The sequence below is a fragment of the Sebastes umbrosus genome, chromosome 8 (genome assembly GCF_015220745.1).
Source record: "Sebastes umbrosus isolate fSebUmb1 chromosome 8, fSebUmb1.pri, whole genome shotgun sequence".
NCBI classification, from domain to species: Eukaryota; Metazoa; Chordata; class Actinopteri; order Perciformes; family Sebastidae; genus Sebastes; species Sebastes umbrosus.
This window is the reverse complement of record NC_051276.1, coordinates 6,959,452-6,978,997: the sequence shown is the minus strand read 5'-3', so window position 1 is coordinate 6,978,997 and position 19,546 is coordinate 6,959,452. Positions and strand designations below refer to the sequence as shown.

The following is a 19,546-nucleotide window of genomic DNA, read 5'->3' as shown; positions in this document are numbered from 1 at the left end:
TGGTTTACTGTGGTTGCATTTATTGTTGGTTTGTCCTTTGTTCCTTCATTACCATGAACATCGGCACTAGTTTTTCAATCAATCCCTCGTACACCATCCTGCTGCTGTAAATACTCATGGGTGCGCCAATTTTGTATTTATTCAGAAAGTCTCGAAATCTCTTTTACTAGAGAACAAATGATAAATTGATATATGCATTGATCACAACACTTCTGTCACACAAGCAGTCATCATTACAAACACACTAATTAAAACATTCAAAAATACTTTTAAAATATCAGTAAATAGAACTCAGAGGAGTGAGAACTAAAAACTACAGTGTCCCAGTTGTGTTAGGAAATTATTTCACCTCTTTTCAAAGATCAAAATATATATTTGTGACCTACTATACTATACTATGACATTTTTTATGGTGTACTATATTGAGCCTGTTTTCATGACATGCTATACTATGACTTTTTTATTACTTTTGTGACATACTGTACACACACACTATTGGATATTCCTCTTGTACATTATTATATATTAAGTGCTTTCAGTGCACTTTTGAAACATGTTTATTTTCTATACACAGATTGTTTTGTAGAAAGATAAAAAAAAATAATGAAAAAGGGAAAAACTAAAAAAGTAAAAATAAGTCCTAGTATACCATAATAAAAAAAGTCATAGTATGCCATAGAAAATTATAAAAATGTTATAGTATAGTATATCACAAAAAAGCCAAAAATGTCATATTATAGTAATAAAAAAAGTCATACTTTAGTATGTCATGAAAAAATCATAGAAAAAGTATATAACAAAAAGTCATATATCACAGAAAAGGTATTGTGTAATATGTCATCAAAAATGCCATTAAAAAAGTCATAGTAAAGTATGCCATAAAAAGTCAGAAAAGGTATATTATGTCACAAAAAGTCATATCACACAAAGTCATAGTATAGTATGCCATCAAAAATGTCATAGTATAGTATGTCATAAAAATGTTATAGTATAGTATGCCATCAAAAATGTCAAATGTCAGTATAGTATGTCATAAAAAATAATAAAGATGTAATATGTTATGTCACAAAAATGCATAGTAAAGTATGCCTTGAAAAATAAAAAAGGTATGTCATAAAAAGTCATCACAGAAAATTCATAATATAGTATGCTATAAAAAAGCCATAAAAAGTCATAGTATGTCATAAAAAAGTCATTAAATAGCATAGTATAGTATGTCATAAAAATAAGAAATCATAGTACAGTATGTCATAAAATTAGAAATCATAGTATAGTATGTTATAAAAAAGTCATTAAATAAATCATAGTATAGTATGTCATAAAAAAAGTCATGTTGGAGCCATTTTTATATTATGTGTCTGTATGTGTCCACTTGTGGTAATTCCCCTGTTGGCCAGTAGGTGGTATGTGGAGCAGCAGGTTAATCACAGAGCAGGTGTGTTGTTGAACGGAAGAGGCGTGCAGTCTTTGACCGTTTTGTGTAACTTAACCATCATGTAGCATACCGTTGAGTCAGTTGTTTGTTTGCATGCAAGTTATTAATTGATATAAATGCGTGGGAGTTGCCGTCAACACTGTGGATGGACCTGATGGTGTACAAATTACAAGTTACACATCAGTACGGAATGTAAATTATTCAACCTACATACCAACAATGAAGAGACGTCAATTAGGCAGGTAGCTACCTTTAATAAATCCATGGTAGCTACCTTTAGAGCAGTCCATCGTGGCCTGTAGGTTTCCTGTTTGGGTCAAGTCAAGCCATTAGCTAAGGTTAGCCCTACATAAAGACTTCGCTTCACTTGGGACATTGGAAAAGACGTCATATGCATTGTTTGGCTGACTGGAGGACTCCGATCAGCAAACAACTGACCAGATGTTAGACCAGTCCCACAGTTGCCTGAGGCCTGCCACCTTTATTAATGGCACAGGTGGGATCAAGTCATCATTCTGCAAATCACAAGTAAGTCTCAAGTCTTGTACTCAAATATCCCAAGTTCTTAAAAAAAAGACATAGTATAGTATGTTATCAAAAATTTCATAAAAAGCCAAGGTATAGTATGTCGAATAAAATTTTAAAAAGTCATAGTATAGTATGTCGACAAAATAAAAATAAAATAGTAAATCAAAGTATGTTGAAAATAAGCCTTATTATAGTATGTCAAAAAAAAAATTGAAAAGTGATAGTGTAGTATGTCGAAAAAAAAAAAAAATTCATAGTATGCCACTTCAATGAAATAAATAAAAAAAAAAAAAACTGGGAAAAAAAAGTCCGTAAACTTGTGTTTGATGGATTATTTCTCTGTTGTTACAATGCTATTTGGCATTGTATTTTACATCGTTGGAAAGCCTGTTTATTGACCTTCACAATGATGTCCAACTTGTAAGGATCATGCATTTGTGGGATGAGCAGCACAGCTGATTATGTGGGTAGCGCCCAAGAAAAATGTGCCAAAATGCTCTGCCAATGGTAAACAGTGTATTCTCCTGTTGGAATTGACTCTTGTTTTGAGTTGTTTGGTGGATTGGATAATTGAACTCTATCAGTAACAAGGAACAAACAAGACATATTGGCTATTTTACACTTTATTCATTTAATACACCGTCAGGAGTCTCAGTAGAGGTGGAAGATCCATACGCAGTCACAACAGCCTGGCACCTCCTCCTCATGCTGGTCACCAACCTGGTCACACGTTGCTGTGGGATGGTGTTCCATTCCTCAACCAGGGTTCGTTGCAGATCAGCCAGCGTGGTTGTGTTGGTCACTCTAACACGTACAGCACGCCCAAGCTGATCCCACAAGTGTTGAATTGGGTTGAGGTCTGGACTCTTGGCAGGCCGTTCCATTCTCTCTACTTCCACATTGTGGAGGTAGTCTGTGATAACCCTGGCTCTGTGGGGGTGAGCGTTGTCATCTTGGAAGATGAAGTTAGGTCCCAGATTGTGGAGAAATGGGATCGCCACTGGCTGCAGAATCTCATCCCGATATCTCACTGCATTGAGATGGCCTTCAATGATGACAAGCCTTGTTCTGCCAGTGACATCATTGAGGGAACCCACAGCCACACTGGCTGACCTGCTACGAATCCTGGTTGAGGAATGGAACGCCATCCCAAAGCAACGTGTGACCAGGTTGGTGACCAGCATGAGGACGAGGTGCCAGGCTGTTGTGGCTGCGTATGGATCTTCTACCTGCTACTGAGGCTCCTGACGGTTTATTAAATGAATAAAGTGTAAAATTGCCAATTTGTCTTGTTTGTTCCTTGTAACTGATAGAGAGTTCAATCATACACCAAACTCAAAACAAGAGTCAATACCAACAGGATTATACCATATATTATGTTGATAAAAAAAGTCATTGTATAGTAAGTTGAAAAAATAAAAAAAGTCATAGTATAGTATGTCGAAAAAAAGTCATAGTATAGCATAGTTTGTCGAAAATAAACCATAGTACAGTATGTTGAAAAAATTAAAAAGTCATAGTATATAGTATGTCGAAAAAATAAAAAAAAGTAATTTTATAGTATGTCAAAAAAATAAAAAAGTCATAGTAAAGTATGTCGAAAAAAAGTCGTATAGTATGTCGATAAAATAAAAAAAGTCATAGTATAGTATGTTGAAATCTTTTAAAAAGTCATAGTATAGTATGTCAAAAAAATTGAAAAGTCAGTGTAGTATGTCAAAAAAATAAAATAAAAAATTCATAGTATAGTACGTCGACAAAATAAAAAAGTCATAGTTTAATATGTCGAAAAAATAAAAAAGCCATAGTATAGTATGTCGAAAAAAATTAAATAAAAAAAGTCACAAAGGTATGTCGAAATTTTTAAAAAAAGTCATAGAATAATATGTTGACAAAATAAAAAGTCATAGTATAGTATGTCGAAAATAAGCCATAGTATAATATGTCGAAAATATTTTAAAAAGTCATAGTATAGTATGTCGAAAAAATAATAAAACCATAGAATAGTATGTCAAAAAAATATAAAAGTCATAGTAAAGTATGTCGAAAAAAAGTCATGGTATAGTATGTCGATAAAATAAAAAGTCATAGTATAGTATGTCGAAATCTTTTTAAAAAGTCATAGTATAGTATGTCGAAATTAAAAAAAAAAAAAAAGTCAAAGTATAGTATGTCAAAAAGTCAAAATATAGTATCTCGATAAAATAAGTCATAGTCTAGTATGTCGAAAAAAAGTCATAGTCTAGTATGTCGAAAAAATAAAATAAAAAAAGTCATATAGTATTTCGAAAAAATAAAATAAAAAAAGTCATAGTATAGTATGTTGTAAAAATTACATGAAAAAGTCATAGAATACAATGTCTAAAACTGTCATTAAAAAGTCATAGGATAGCATCTCGATTTTCTTTTTTAAAAGTCATAGTATAGTATGTCGAAAATGTTTTGAAAAAGTCATAGTATAGTATGTCGACAAAATAAAAGTGATAGTATATCGATAAAATTAAAAAGTCATATAGTATGTCGATAAAATTAAAAAAAGTCATAGTTTAATATGTCGAAAAAATAAAAAAGCCATAGTATAGTATGTCGATAAAATAAAGTCATAGTATGTCGAAAACATTTTTTTAAACTCATAGTATAGTATGTCGAATTTTTTTTAAAAAGGTCAGTATAAAATGTCAGAACCATTTTAAATGGTCATAGTATAGTATGTCGAAAAAAATAAAAAGTCAAAGTATAGCATGTCGAAAAAATAAAAAGTCATAGTATAGTATGTTGAAAACATTTTAAAAAGTCATAGTATAGCATGTCGAAAAAAATTAAAAGCCATAGTATAGCATGACAAAAAAATAAGTCATAGCATAGTTTGTCAAAAATGTTTAAAAAAAAATCTGTATAGAAAAAAAAAGTCGGTGTATAGTGTATCGAAAAAATAATTCATAGTATAGTATGTTGAAAAAATAAAATAAAAAGTCATAGTATACTATGTCAAACTGTCATAAAAAAGTCATAGTATAGTATGCAAAAAAATGTATAGTATGTTTAAAAAATGTCATAGTATAGTGGAGAAAAAGGAGACAGAGACTTCTGTGTGTGCACAAAATTCACAAATTGATCACGTGAGTCATTTTTCTTTTGGTTAGGTTTATTTTACAAAAAGACAAATATACAGTTGATATATATTTAATATAATTTAGATGCTTATAACTGAAAGGGATGCAGACACAGTGACAGATTTTAAAAAGCTGTTGTTGTTTTCATTGGCTGTTGTTGAGTTGAACTGGAATGTTTACAGTGCTAAGTTAAACAGAATGAACAGTATTGAGAACAAATTACATTCATCAACTGGACATTTTAAAATAAACATACGGGGTAGATAAAGGTGTTGCTGGAGCGGATGTTGAGGATTAAAGACACCTGAGGTACACAAGGATTTTCTTAAGTGGTAACTCGATTCTTGCAGACAAATTGGATTGAACCATGACACAAAATCAAAAGCCATAAAAGAATAGCGGTAGCCCTTGTTTTAAAGCTTTTTTTCTCGAAACTTTGGCATTTATCAAATATATTTGTTCAGTCTACAAGCAGGTGCAAGCATTGATTTCTCATTCACTTAATTCATCCATCTAGAAGCCTCTGATTGCTTCTTTCATACATAAAAAGGTGTGAAGCACTGGGCATCTCTCAGATATTGCACTACACAAGTTCTGCACCACATCACACCCTGAGCTTTAAAAAAGGGGAAAAGCAACAGCAGCTTTCTGGCAAAGGCACAGTCATTCTCCCTAAAAATAGAAATATCAGCAAAGAGAGAGGACTGATAGTCAAAATAGTTATTGTTACCGTTGCTTTCCTTTAGCAGAAATAAAACAGAGAAGTGATGAGGGATTTGTTTAGACTCGGGCACATAAAGGCAGGAAGACCAACCGTACTTTTGCCAAAAACGTCCTTGTTTTTGTTCCCCTTATAAACACATTAAAGATGTCAGTCTTGATCATGATGATACATTAAAGAAGAACTACACAACCATTGTAAAAATGTTCCTTTGGTAGACAAAGCTGACTTATTGCGTAACAAGAAGAATAATCACAGCGAACTTACTCTGGTCATGTTCATGAGGAAATTAATTTGCATTTATGCATTTATTGGGCAGAGAGACAGACCGAATCAGGTCTAAACCATACGTTAAGCATAGGTTTACTGAAGGTAAATCTTAATCAACTGCTAAAGTTAGTGTTAAAGCAAGGTTAGAAGACAGACAGACAAGTCCTAGCGCACTATTTCCCAAAGGCATCCCGTCGCTAATGGAAGTGAAGCGTCAGATATTGAAACAAAATTACAGAAAATTTCATCTTTGGTGTGTCAAAACTACTGCTTTTTATGTGGACAACTGGTCACTGTTTATGGGCTATTCATGTTTTCTGTGAGGAGAGATGAGGTTCACAAGTAAGAATGTAACTGAAACAAATCTAGTGTGGCCACAGGCTGATCTCAAGACGGAAACACTTTGGGTTACAAATCAGCTCTTTAGAACTGAGGCCTGTACTACGAAGCAGGATTTTTTGGGTTAGAGAGGTAACTTCAGTTTTTTAACCCTGGGTTTTCAGTCCTACGACGGTGGTTGACTTCCTACTGGGGTAGATTGCCATGGTATTGCCATGCCCTGGAGCAGGTTATGTTCAAGATAAGAGATCAACTCGTATAGCTTGTTGCGTGGATCTAAAGTTAATACCACACAAAGAAGTTACAGTCATAATACAGGCTATAGCAACACAGTTTAAACTGCCAAATGCAGAAAGGACAGCAGAACAGAATTAATAGGCTTATAATATCACTGCCCCATCTAGAACATGATATATCTGACTATAATTACATGTGTGTATTCCTTTTAGGGCTGTCAATCCATTCAAATATTACATTTTTTACCCAACGTTAACATTTTTCAACTGTAATTCTTGCATTTGGCAGCTTCAACTGTGTTGCATTTAACCTGGATTATGTGTTTAACTTCTTTGTGTTTGTCTAATATTATAGTTTGCTCTTTGTTTGGAAAATATGCCGTTCTAGACTTGTCCATGTTTGTGATTGGTTATATGCTGCAAACACCACCCCCTTTTATGTGAACGCACTCGTAGCCAGATTGAGAAACCCTGGGTTGACTTACCAAATTGATAACCACCGTCGTAGGACTGCTTAGCGTGATCGTGGTTGGTAGGGTTAGTTAAACCAGTTAACGAGAAGATACCCTGGGCTACGGTGGTGGATGAGATGAGGAACACCCTACACAAACTGGTCATTAGATAAAAATAATTTTAAGAAAAAATGCTTGCTTTGGTAAAAGCTTAATTTTTGGATGTATTCCTTTATGTGACCTCCAGCTCTTGACAATAAAAATCACCCCTGAGCTGACTGAAAACCTTCCTCACGAAGCCTCACATTAAAACCACGGAAGTTCTATTAAAACGTATATGTATAGTATAAAATTATATTATTGTCATCGTCCTTGGTTTTTCAATTGGCTGCTGTTGTGAACTTGTACAGACAAAGCTTAGAAAAATATTTAATGTTATGAGTGTTGGAGACATGATGCTACTCCAAAGATCAAGATTTGCGTGAAGAAGTTGTAAGAAAATATGTTAATATCTACAAAGACACTTGTGTGACTTCAGTATCACTGTCTCGCAGGAGTTGCATCATATCACCGTCTACATTTAAGAGCCCTTTATGGGTTTAATGTAAGATTATCAAACATTTTAAACCTAGATTGAGGTTTCCAGCGCTTTGAGCCTTGTTTCAGCTGTGTCAAATATCTGATTCAATTCCTCCTTTGTCCTGTTGTGTATGTGGAGTGTTTCCCCCTCTCACGCTCTTTGGAGTGAAGCCTTTCATGTTTATGTTTTCTATAGAGTGCTCCAGGGATGACACATTTTTGTAGGCCATTTCCCATTGGGTTTTGGATTATTGCAGAAAATAAACTCTGTGACAAACACATGTTTATTATACTTACACATTTTGTTCAGCAAGATAATCTTCACAAATGAACATCACTTTTAAGATTTTTTGAAATGTAAATGCACCGCCAGAAGTAAAAAGCTAACGTTAGGCCATAAACGAACTACACCACGGTCGCTCTCACTCCTGTAGCACTGTATAGGGCGCCTTTTTCTGCTTTATGCATACCAAATTTACCTTGGCGGTGCCGAGGCTCATTTTAGTGACACAGAATACTTTTTATGCCACAAAATAAATAGAATGGAGTGAAATTATTATAGTATGATTAATGTGTCATCACTAATTTGTAACAATTGCAATCAATTTAATTTTAAGTACCCGTGGAAAGTGTATTGTGACACAAAGTCCTTTTTGGCCATATTGTGTTGCCATCAGGAGAAAAGATTAACTTGTCTTTTCTCCGGATGGTGACTCTTTTGTCACACCTGTAAATACAGATAACACCAGGAAAGGTGACTTTGTATCAGGTGCTACGAATTAATATGGTAAAAGCACACACATTAGCGGAATTAACATTCGTCTCCCGTTAACTTCCATTCTATGCAAGCAAAGGGGCAGAAAAATATTTGCTTCCGATTTGCGCAGCAAATTTGCATCTTCGCATAGAGTTCAACTTTGGTGAACTCTCAGTCGGAAATTGCCTCAGCAGGGCGAACATCACTTGCCTGCTTTCGCATGTGTGACTGCGCCTTAAAAGGTATATAACAGTCGGTTGCTGTTTGTAAACACACGGCATTAAAAGTTGGTCGGCTTAAACGAGCGAGTGAATGAAGAGAGGGAGCGGCGTTAGTGAGAACAAAGCAGTGAAAATAAAATGAAAATGTTATTGCTGGAGCCCAGAAACGTCTCAAACACAACAAAATAAGAAGAAAAAATAAAATACAGGCACCACACACTTCTGGTGGGTCATAAGTGATGATTGAGAGGGATTTTTTTTTTAATCAGTCTATACATTGAATGAAATGGCAAAAATCTATAAATTATTGTATTTATATCATTACATTCTTAGATTTTTGTGGCAGGACTTATTTCTGTGACACTGTGCTCACTACAAAAAACCTTGATGCTGATTTTGGGAAACCTATCATTGTGTATTGGGACACAAATTCCCACACACAGACTCATGCTGATGTACTACACTTTCACTCATCTCACATACACCATAAACAGCGACAAGTTCTCACTGGTTTTGGTAAAAACTGTACTGATGAAAGCTGATTTGGAATAATTTCTGTGGTATCTGTTTTTGCTTCAGCGAAGGTTTGAAGTAACAGCTTACCAACTGACTTTAACCAAGTTTACACTTTTTTTTTTTTTTTTTCTTTTTTTTTTTTCTACAAAAGAATCTGTGTATAGAAAAAAATACACATTGTTTTCAAAGTGCACTGAAAGCATTGTGCACTTAAATATATAATAATGCGCAAAAGGAGGAATACACTGTGTAGACACTCTAAAATAAGAGTGCTTTCTCGTTGTGTGTTTGTATTAAAAGGTGGGAATTTACTCCACACAACGTTCTGTGTGTGAAGAGTAAATGTCTTAAATATTTTAAAGGAGCGCTTGCTTTAACCAATTTCGCAGGCAGTGCCTTCCCATCAGTTCAGTTTAAATGCCAAAGAAGTTAAATCAAGCGAACCTCTTTGAATTCACAAGAATAGAAACATTTAAAAAAATGTTTTTGCCCGGGCTCGATGACAGCTACACATGTGGCTCTCCCTCTCTCACACAGAACCTAATATCAATAAAAAAAAAAAAGAATAATCATCATACTCAACACTGTTATAAAACTCCCAAAAATACATTCACTGTGGACACTCGGGGTGGAGGTTGTGGAGCTCTGACACTGGTAAACACACTACCAGCACAGACATAGTGACTGTGTGTGTATGTTTAGACATAGACTTGTTCACTCAAGTTCATGAGTCTGCTATAATCATGTTAGCCTCATGCACTCTCTGAGAGTCTCACACACCCACGTGAAGCTGGGCGGGGGGGTAACAAAATGTGTCTGTACGATGTGCGCATTAACCTGTCTCTGTTTCACAGGTGACGGCCATCTGTCAGAGGTGATGGAGGTTTTTGACTCAGCGGGTCAGAGCAACATGTACTGGTTGTCTATTGCCCTCTTGCGACCTCGGTCAGGCTCCAGCTCATAGTCTGAGTCCCGCTGTGCGATGTGGGGGCTGGGGTGGCGAAGCAAGGGTCTCCTCCCCACCGATTCACTCCGACGAAGAGGAGCGGGAACTGACGGAATAGGAACAGGAACAGGAACAGGGTTGGTGCGAGTGAACTGGCGGTTTCCCGGCTGGGAAACAGAGCTGGGGCTGGAGGTGTTGCTGGTGCTGGTGGAGCAGGAGGAACGGGGCTGGCTAAAGCTGCGAGCCAGGCTGCAGTGAGCCAAGCTGGGCTCGGAGCTCCACCGATGGAGGGAGAAAGGGACGAGAAGAGCGCCTGAGAGCTGACCTGAGATTTTTAAGAAAAAGAGGTAATGAGAGTTTTGGTGAGTACAAGCAAAAACTTTCTTGGCATTCCTGCTGCACGCCTGTTTGACATCACACAACAACACAGGACTGCACTGAGGTCATTAAAGGATAAATCTTATTTTTGTAGTTTTGGTCATCGTAACTATTGGGAATGTTAAGATGGCATTCACAAAGTTAATTGCTGAAACCTGAGAACATGGCAACATCTCAGAAGAAAAATAATACTCTGTAGAGAAAAAAAAAAGGTGAACTGCACAATTAAGTTTACAGACAAACTACCTGTTTCAAATTTTGCATGTTTTCACTTTGCCTTGTGATCCCTTTAAACCCAGCAACGTCTATTGTGAACCACATGAACAGTTCCAACAAAGACTGTTTTGTTTTTTAGAAAACTAGTTTATTTCACAAAGACAAATAAGAATTAGTGAAAACATCTACAAATTATGTAACAAAACTATGTTTTTAGTTCCCTCCTCTAGAAGTACTTCCTCTCAAACTTATCCTGTGACCCAGTACTGTATGCCATAACAAATGCCATAAAAAGTCATAATTATAATGTCATGAAAAATTCGTAGTATAGTGAGTCATAAAATGACATAAAAAGTCATAGTATAGTTATGTCATAAAAAAGTTATTATGCTATGTATATGATAAAAAATAAGTAATTATGCCATGAAAAATTAACAGTATAGTATTCCATTAAAAAGTCATAGTATATTATGCCATGAAAAATGTCATAGTATAGTATGCAATACAAAATTTAATTTAAAAAGTCATTATGCCATAAAAATCGATATAAAGTCAAGTATAGTATGTCACAAAAAATAAATGGCATAACATCATAGCATGTTGTGAAAAATATCATAAATTCATAGAATTCAAGAAAGTCATAGAATAGTACATTGCAAAACAATCATAGTATAGTATAACATCAAGTCACATCAAAATCACTGAAAAAAAGTCATAGTATAGTGAGTCATAAGAATGTCATGAGTCATATATAGTATGTCACAAAGAAATCATAAAAAGCCTTAGCATAGTATGTCATAAGTCTTAAATATTATGTCGTAAAAATGGCATAGTATACTATCCCTTAAAAATGTCATAAAAAGTCACATTATAATCTCAATTAAAATGTAATTAAAAAAGTTATCATGCTGTGTATGTGATAAAGTAATAGAATAGTAAGTCACAAAAAAAATCAGTCAATCATGTCATAGTATGCAATAAAAAATATAATTTAAAGTCATTATACCCTACAATTATCACAGTATACCATAAAAAAGTAAGTAAAGTAAATGTTTTTTTCAGTAAAAGAAGTCATTATGCCATAACAATTTCACAGTATAGTATACCATAAAAATCCACAAAAATGTGGAGTATATTATGTCACAAAAATGTCACGATAACATCTTAGTCCGTCATAGAAAATGTATCAGAAAGTCAAAGAATAGTATGTCACAAAAAAATCATAAAAAAGTCATAGTATAGTATGTCATAAAAATGTAAATCAATAGTATACCATAAAATTCCACAAAAGTATTAAGTATATTATGTCACAAAAAATTTCATAACATCATAGTATGTCATAAAAACACGTAACAGAAAGTCAAAGAACGGTAAGTCACAAAAAAATCATAAAAAAGTTATAGTGTACTATGTCATAACGACATAGAAAAGTCATAGTCATAGCATGCCATAACAATGTCACAGTAAAGTATAACATACAAATTCATAAAAAAAAGTCAAGTATGGTATGTCACAAAAATGTCAATGTATAGTATGCAATAAAGAAGTCATTATGCCGTGACAAATTCACAGTATAGTATACTATAAAAATCCACAAAGTCAAGTATAATATGTCATAGAAAGTACGTAAAAAAAATCATAGTCATAGTATATTATGTCATAAGAAAGTCTTAATATTATATGCCATAAAAAATGTCATAGAATAGTAAGGGAAAAAAAATATTTAAAAAAATCTAGTGTGTCATAAAAAGTCATAGTATAGTTTGCAATAAAAACAAAACAAAAAGTAATTATGGCATAAAATGTCACAGTATATTATGTCACAAATCTTAGTATTATGCCATAAAAAGTCATATAGTTTCAATAAAAATTTAATTAAAAAAGTTAGAATGCCATGCATGTGATAAAAATTTCATAAAAAGTAAAAAGTAGAATAGTGTCATAAAAAATGTAGTAAAAAAAAATCATAGTATAGTTTGCAATAAAAACGTGATTATGCCATGAAATATTCAGTTAAGTATTCCATAAAAAAGTCGAGTCAAGTATAGTATGCCATAAAAAATGTCATGATAACATCATAGTGTGACATAAAAAACTAATAGAAACTTATGGTAAGTCATAAAACATTTAATAAAAAAGTCATACTGTAATATGTCATAAAAATGTCTCGGAAAAAATGTGCAATGTTACCATAATAAATAAAATGCTTGTGAAAACTACAAAATAAGACCAAAGTTGTAATAAACATGTTTGTGTAAAAGTCAACACTAAACATTAATAATGTTTCAGTCTGACAGGGAGATATGGCTGAGAGGTGGATGGTAGAGTCTCACCTTGTGATGGAGGGCTGGAGCCCGCCACTACAAAGCTGGACAGAGTGACGGCACCGGCGGCTCCACACTCTAGCGGGATGGGGAAGAGGCGGAAGTGACTGAGCATGTCCATAACAGAGGGAAAGCGCAGGTGCTGTACCCGGCACTGACCCCATTCTGTTAGCGAGAGGCGCAGGTGCTGCAGAGGCGGAGAGACAGAGATGTGAGGAGGGAAAAACATCAAGAAAAGACATTTTTCCACCTTTTGAGGCTGAGCAAGCGCTGAATTGTGCCCCCCTTCCTTTTCTGTTCTCCGCTGGTCAGTGTTCACACTTGTTTAAGGTCTTTCCCGTCAGAAGTGTGTTTGCATAATGCTTCCTCATTTAAGTATTTACCACCGTTGTCAGGAAACGAGGTCGTCACAAGTTTGACGCACACAGGCGAAAATAAGAACAATGTGGGTTCGGGTTAGATTACTAACCACTTCCAGATGTGAACTAAAATGCCAGGATGAACTTGCCCTCAGTTAGACACTGTGAGGAGACGTACCTTTGCTTTTCCCTGGTAGTTAAACGTGAGGACGTAGTCTCCTCTTCGTGTCTCACTCTGTCGAACCAGGAACACCCCGTGTCCCTCCGGTCCAGAACTCTGAACCAGATGGGCGGCCTTGACGCGGGAGATGGGCCCGTGAAACCAGGGGTAGGAGAACAGGAAGTGATCAGCTTTCTGGACCACCTGCTCGGGCACGGCGAAGGTGACGGGGCCTGGAGGGATGACCAGAGAAACAAAATGGTTAAATTCTAGTAAATCATCAAGCTGGACTAATTCATACTTTCATATTAATAATGGATCAAATGACTATGTGTAATGTTAAAGGATGTTAAACTCACAATGAATTATCACCCAACTCTGCGGGTCCCTTCAGATCTAGGGAGTGTTTAAGTGTTTTTTAGCTATTTTTTGTTTTGTTTTATGGCACACAACTTTACTGTTTTCTTTCAGTCTCACATCTCACAGCAAAAATGAAATGTTGCTCCATGTCTGCTGGATGTGTAAATAGGCAACTGTTTGTTAACATGTTAACCATATTATCACCTGATAAAAACTGGTAATTTGGTAATTGTGTTTAGAACTTGTTCTGCTTCCCCCAAGTGGCCAAAATAAAAAAAATAAATTAATTTAAAATTAATATTGCTTTTAATTTGTGTTTATTAAAACATGGGCTTTATTTTTATTTTCAAAAGTTTGGCCATTGTTTCTGTTGGTTATGATAACATAACATTGTATTCACTAAGTTAATTGCTGAGATCTGGGAACACTGCAACAGGACATAGGGAAATACAAATTGTAGTAAATAAATAGTTTATCTAGATTGCCAAAACCACTTTCGAGTTAAAAACTAAATTTAAAGTACTAAAAACATCTTTAATAATCCCTTTTCGCACAGGGAATCTGAACACAATGTAAGCACACGTCATATTTTGTTCTAAAGGAAGAAAAGCTGATTGGATTTTGATATATAAAGTATGACGAAATTGATGTTTTGTAAAAATGTTTTTTCCATGTATTATTAAATATGTGCACAATATGACCGGGGATGTGATCTAAAAGGGTTAAAAAGCATTTTTCTTTAAAGTTGCTGCAAACTGTGATGAATGGTTAGAAATGTCAGTTCGGGCAATCATTTACCATTCACCTTTGTTTTCTCTTGAAAAACAAATTTAGTTTGATCACCTGAATACTTGTGTTTCTTTCCCCGTTGGCTAAACCTAAAAAATCTTGTATTTATTTAATGCAGAGAGCCTGTTGGAGAAGATTTTATTCCCAGACCAGAAGGGACACACACAGCTGAACTGTAAACCTGAGAGTTTCAGCAGGTCTGTTACACAGAAGCATCCTCTGCTCATCTCATCACTTACTTTGACTTCCCAACTCTGAGCTCCCTCTGTGATTGGCTGGAGCGGAGCTGTCAGCTGGGGAGGGGAGAGGCTCCAGATCCACACTGCTTGACCTGAAGGACAAGAACAGATTTCGGATTACACACACTGTATCATCTACAACACATGTGTGTTATTCTCATTTTGGACCACCTGGGGAGGGAACATAGGTCAATTTCATGATTATTTAATTTCATTTTAAGTCATTTTTTCCCATCTGGGTTTCACCATCTGTCTTATAAAAAAGCCTCAGCTCTGTTTGTGCTGGAAGATCAGCGTCCTCTTTCTGTTTTGTGGTGAAAAGATATTCAAGTTGCTGTAAAATGCAGTGTAGAGGCTGCATTTAGTAATTGTAATTACACCAGTGACTCAAAAATGTGTTGAGGATTTATTGAAGTTAACATGCTACATATCGCTTTTCTTTTTCATCAGCAGGAGGGAAAGCAGCAGCAGCTACCACGAGATGATGCACTTTACACACACATGGCACTTTAAGACTTTCTTAGGAGTTCTTAAAGGAACAGTGTGTAACATTTAGGGGGATCTATTGGCAGAAATGGAATATACTATTAATAAGTGTTTTCTTTAGTGCAGAAAATACACTGCTCTTACAACAATTGGCTCTAGAGAGGGCCATTTGCATTTATTTCGTCGGCCACCGTAGCAAACCTACACGCTTGGCACGCGGCAGAAGTTGTAATCTGCAACCTCATCGCTAGACTACGTAGGCTACTGCCTAAATTGGAGATGACGGAGAAACAACAGAACTGGAAAATTCTCCAGCTTCCCTGAAGTCACCGGTGTGGCTCCATTTTTACTTCCCCCATGAGTTATGTAAACAAGCACATGTTGACAGAAAAACTACAGTTTGTAGGCTGCAGAAGATATAGAGACTACAGAAACCAAAGAAAACTGTTTTGTGATTTCCACTTAAAATCGATTGTTTGTCTACATCACTTTGTACGGTAAAGTGGGGTTTATGCTCGCAGTCGTGCAAACGATGAAGCATGTAGGGTAGGCGCCGACAGGGACGTCGTGGTGCATTCAGGCGTGCCTCGTAAACTCTGAGAAACTCTAGCTGTTGTTGTAAAGTACACTTCTGTTATCTAGTGGATCTTCTTTTTGAGGGTTTAACAGCTTGTTCCCCAATTGACCAATAGCATCAACTTGTGAAATAAGTTATTGTTATTACATCAATTATTTAAATTTGATCATATGGCCTTAGTGTGGTACATGCCAAAAAAATATCCCACTTGATAGCCTGAATGCTCTATTGATCTTTACGAATCAAGACTCCATAGTCTAACAATGACATGTTTAAATCCAAAATCAAATTGTGAATTCGGAGAATCGTGACACCCCTAATTAATACTATGATGGTGATTGTTTCAATGGATGTTTTGATGTCCTTTGAGGTGTGAGTGTGTTTTGTTTTAATTCTGGAATACTGAATCTCCTGTCTGCACAACAAATTTACCCCCATGTGTATTAATAAAAGAAACCTTGACCTTGATATCGGTAGAAAATGCAAGAGAGAGGTAGGTGTGTCTGTGTGTGTGTGTTGGTGGGCTGAGTCTAGTGAACATGGAGGAAACAGCAGGCTGAAGGAACACAAAGACACCGAGCACAGACAGGAAGTGAGTCCAGTTCACCAGTTCACATCTGAACTAAGACTTACTGTTCTTCTGTTTCACTGCTCGCACACACATAGCCACGCAAACACAAGTACATGTTCACAAATACAGACACGCAGACAGTATGTGTGTGTACATACACAGATGAGAACGGGAAGGTTAAAGAAGGAAGCCCGAGCAGATCCTGCTAAAATGCTGACTTGAGTTTGCAGCGCTCTGAATAACAGGAAGACAAGTCTCCTCTCTCTTCACTCTTGTGTGTGTGTGTGTGTGTGTTCTTGTTCTTCTATCTTTGTGAGAATCGGTTCACGTTTTACTGTAGTCAAAGTGAGGACATTTTGCAAAGTGTGGACATTTCAGCCAGTCAGCAAATGCTACACCTCCCACATCCGACCACATCTAAAAGGAAAAGTGTTTATACTCGTTCCAAATGGCCCCCACTCGAAAATCATCATAGCATCACTCTGCCTCCCTCACCTCTCTTTTGCAGGTTTTTTGTAGTCTCGGTTTGATGAATCATACAGACGGGGATAATGACGCACACTTTCGTACAATAGGCCTTTTTCACAGCACACATTTATAGTAGGAAAAGCACAGGTGTTACTAATAGCTGTTCTATTCAAGTGTCCCATTGAGCATGACAGTGTAACACTGAGCCAGCATGCACAATATCAGGACCCTGAAGCTGGAACACCTGTGCTTTTCCTGCTGTGGCATGTTACAATGCCATCAGTGAGAAAGGCCTATCTATTCTCAAAGGGCATTCATGGTGTTGCACTCAGTTGTACATGCAAAAAAGTGACGGAAGTAGTTATGTGAAGGATGAAAAATAGGCTTGAGAGAGAAGTTCAAACTCTGCCTACATTTATACGCACACCTGGCTGGAAAACCCCTGTGTGAAGTGGTCATGTTTGTCAGATTGTTTTTTTCTGAAGAGTATTGACAGACTGGCTCTATTCCAATGAATGAGAGTGTCACGCAGTGCTAATGTCGGTCTGAACGCGGCCTTAAACGATCTGGTAAGCGTAAGGTCAGAATTAGGATTAGGTTAAGAACCGGCATGTTGTTGTGATGTTTACAAGGATGCATTATATGCAGAATAACAGCCTTTGGTTAACAAATGAAGGAATTCTGTCCACATAAAAAACGCAAGAAGGCTTTTATTTTGGAACGGAAACAGGAAGTGCCGAGTTAAAAATAAACACATTTTTTCATACTTTTTTTCATGAAACTGTAGTACCGTTGCTGGTATGATGTCAAATAGGCAAGACCTCAAATCTCTAGAGGGGACGCAGCCGACACACAGCCGAGCCGCACATTCATGTTCAGATCAGCCAAGAAGAGGAAATCGACACGTGCGTGCACTAGGCCCATATTTGGGCCGATATTAGCTTATTGCAGATATATTGTATCGGTGTAAATGTCGGCTGATAAATAACAACAAATTGCTGTACAGATGGGCCAAACTAGGTCTGAGGTCATTTAGATAAAATGTCTCCATCACATAGTTTGTCCACCAAGAAGCACTGACAAGTTTATTTTTTTTAAATGTCCTGTTCAAAAAATTAGTCCGTATGTTATACATAAACATATGCACTCTTACTATAAATACTAGCACATGCACTTTAATGATTGCCTGCACATGTTTTGAAACGATTTTCTAAAAATGAGAAGAAAAATATGACACTTTGTGGATTATCTGAAGAAACACTGAATTCAAACTCTGACCCCACTTCCACACTGAATGAGTGTTCAATGTACTGCTGACTACTGACTGTGTGTGTGTGTGTGTGTGAGAGAGTGGGTGTAAGAGCACTACAGACATCTGCAAAAATGAGAAAGGTCCTGAGATTCTCCCGAGTCTCAGACTTCCCCCATACTTCCTTTCTCACACACACACACACACACACACACACTGAAATACAAGTTCAAACTTATAAAAGTTAGAACATATTAGCCTACAGCGCCTAGTGACTACCAGGACTTCCTAACAGCTCTGCAACTTTAATAAGTTTAAATTTAAAGGTTACAAAAATACTAATTTGATTTTGAAACTACACCTATTGCAGACGAGCGTTAAAGCCGTAACAGAATACTCTCCACACCAGATGTGTTACCTCTCAAAGGCTTAGTGTAAATATTAAGTTGACTGATGAATTTGATGAATGATTATTTCCAGGAATATTCCAAATATAACGAGAGTCAAACCTGCTCCGGTCTGTAGAGCCCTAAAGCAAACGAATGCATGGACAAACTCACACACACATACACAAATGTTTGTCCACATTATACACACACAGTGCAAAATATTCTCACTTGCATTTGCAAACACATACCTCAGCATGAGTAAACATCCAGCATGCCCACAAACACTAAAAACAGCCAAAGTCCAAGTGTTAAATATTTCCACTCAGAATCTCAAGGAAAAAAAGCTGCGTTAGGAGAGACGGATGAGGACGATGAAGGCTCCTGTTACATCCTGTGAGTGTGTGTGTGTGTCTGGGACACAGCTGGCTTGGTCAGGCTGAGCTATATTATTGATTTCATGACAAAGTTTTGAGTCAGACTCAAATATATGATGGAAAAAAAACCAACTCGAAATTTATGGATTGAAAATGAGTTCAGTTTGTGCTCACCAGAAGAGTCGGATCAGATTCAAAAAAGAGAATATGTTTGAAACAGACAGAGTTCAAACATTGAGGTTTCACGTGAAGTATCTGTCTTTGTGTTTCAGTGTTTCTCACCTGTTGCTGATACATTCTTTTAGCTCTGTGGTCCAGGAGCTGACCTGCTGGTCGTTGTCCGTCTCAAATATCAGACTACCTCGATTAACCTGCAGAGGCAAAGATGCTTTCAAATATACCGCCCACATTATATAGACGCCGAGCTGCACTACATTGTGTAAAATGCTGTTCCACGTTTAAGAAAAAGCTAAAGACTCAGCTCTTTCATGAAC

At 36.3% G+C, this 19,546-nt stretch overlaps 1 protein-coding gene across 3 annotated transcripts in view; it reads right to left on the bottom strand.

The window, feature by feature from the left end:
* Nucleotides 1-5,090: 5,090 nt before the first annotated feature.
* Nucleotides 5,091-19,546, bottom strand: part of sh2b3 (SH2B adaptor protein 3) — a 71,968-nt gene continuing 57,512 nt past the window's right edge. For 2 of the 3 annotated variants that reach the window (XM_037778140.1, XM_037778139.1), the window contains exons 4-8: nucleotides 19,335-19,423; nucleotides 14,939-15,030; nucleotides 13,569-13,783; nucleotides 13,041-13,218; nucleotides 10,068-10,438 (exon numbers count right to left, since the gene is read on the bottom strand). In XM_037778140.1, coding sequence (XP_037634068.1) covers nucleotides 10,068-10,438; nucleotides 13,041-13,218; nucleotides 13,569-13,783; nucleotides 14,939-15,030; nucleotides 19,335-19,423 — 945 coding nt within the window. Of the gene's footprint in view, nucleotides 10,439-13,040; nucleotides 13,219-13,568; nucleotides 13,784-14,938; nucleotides 15,031-19,334; nucleotides 19,424-19,546 lie in introns of all 3 variants that reach the window. The other variant, XM_037778141.1, reaches the window with a different exon arrangement.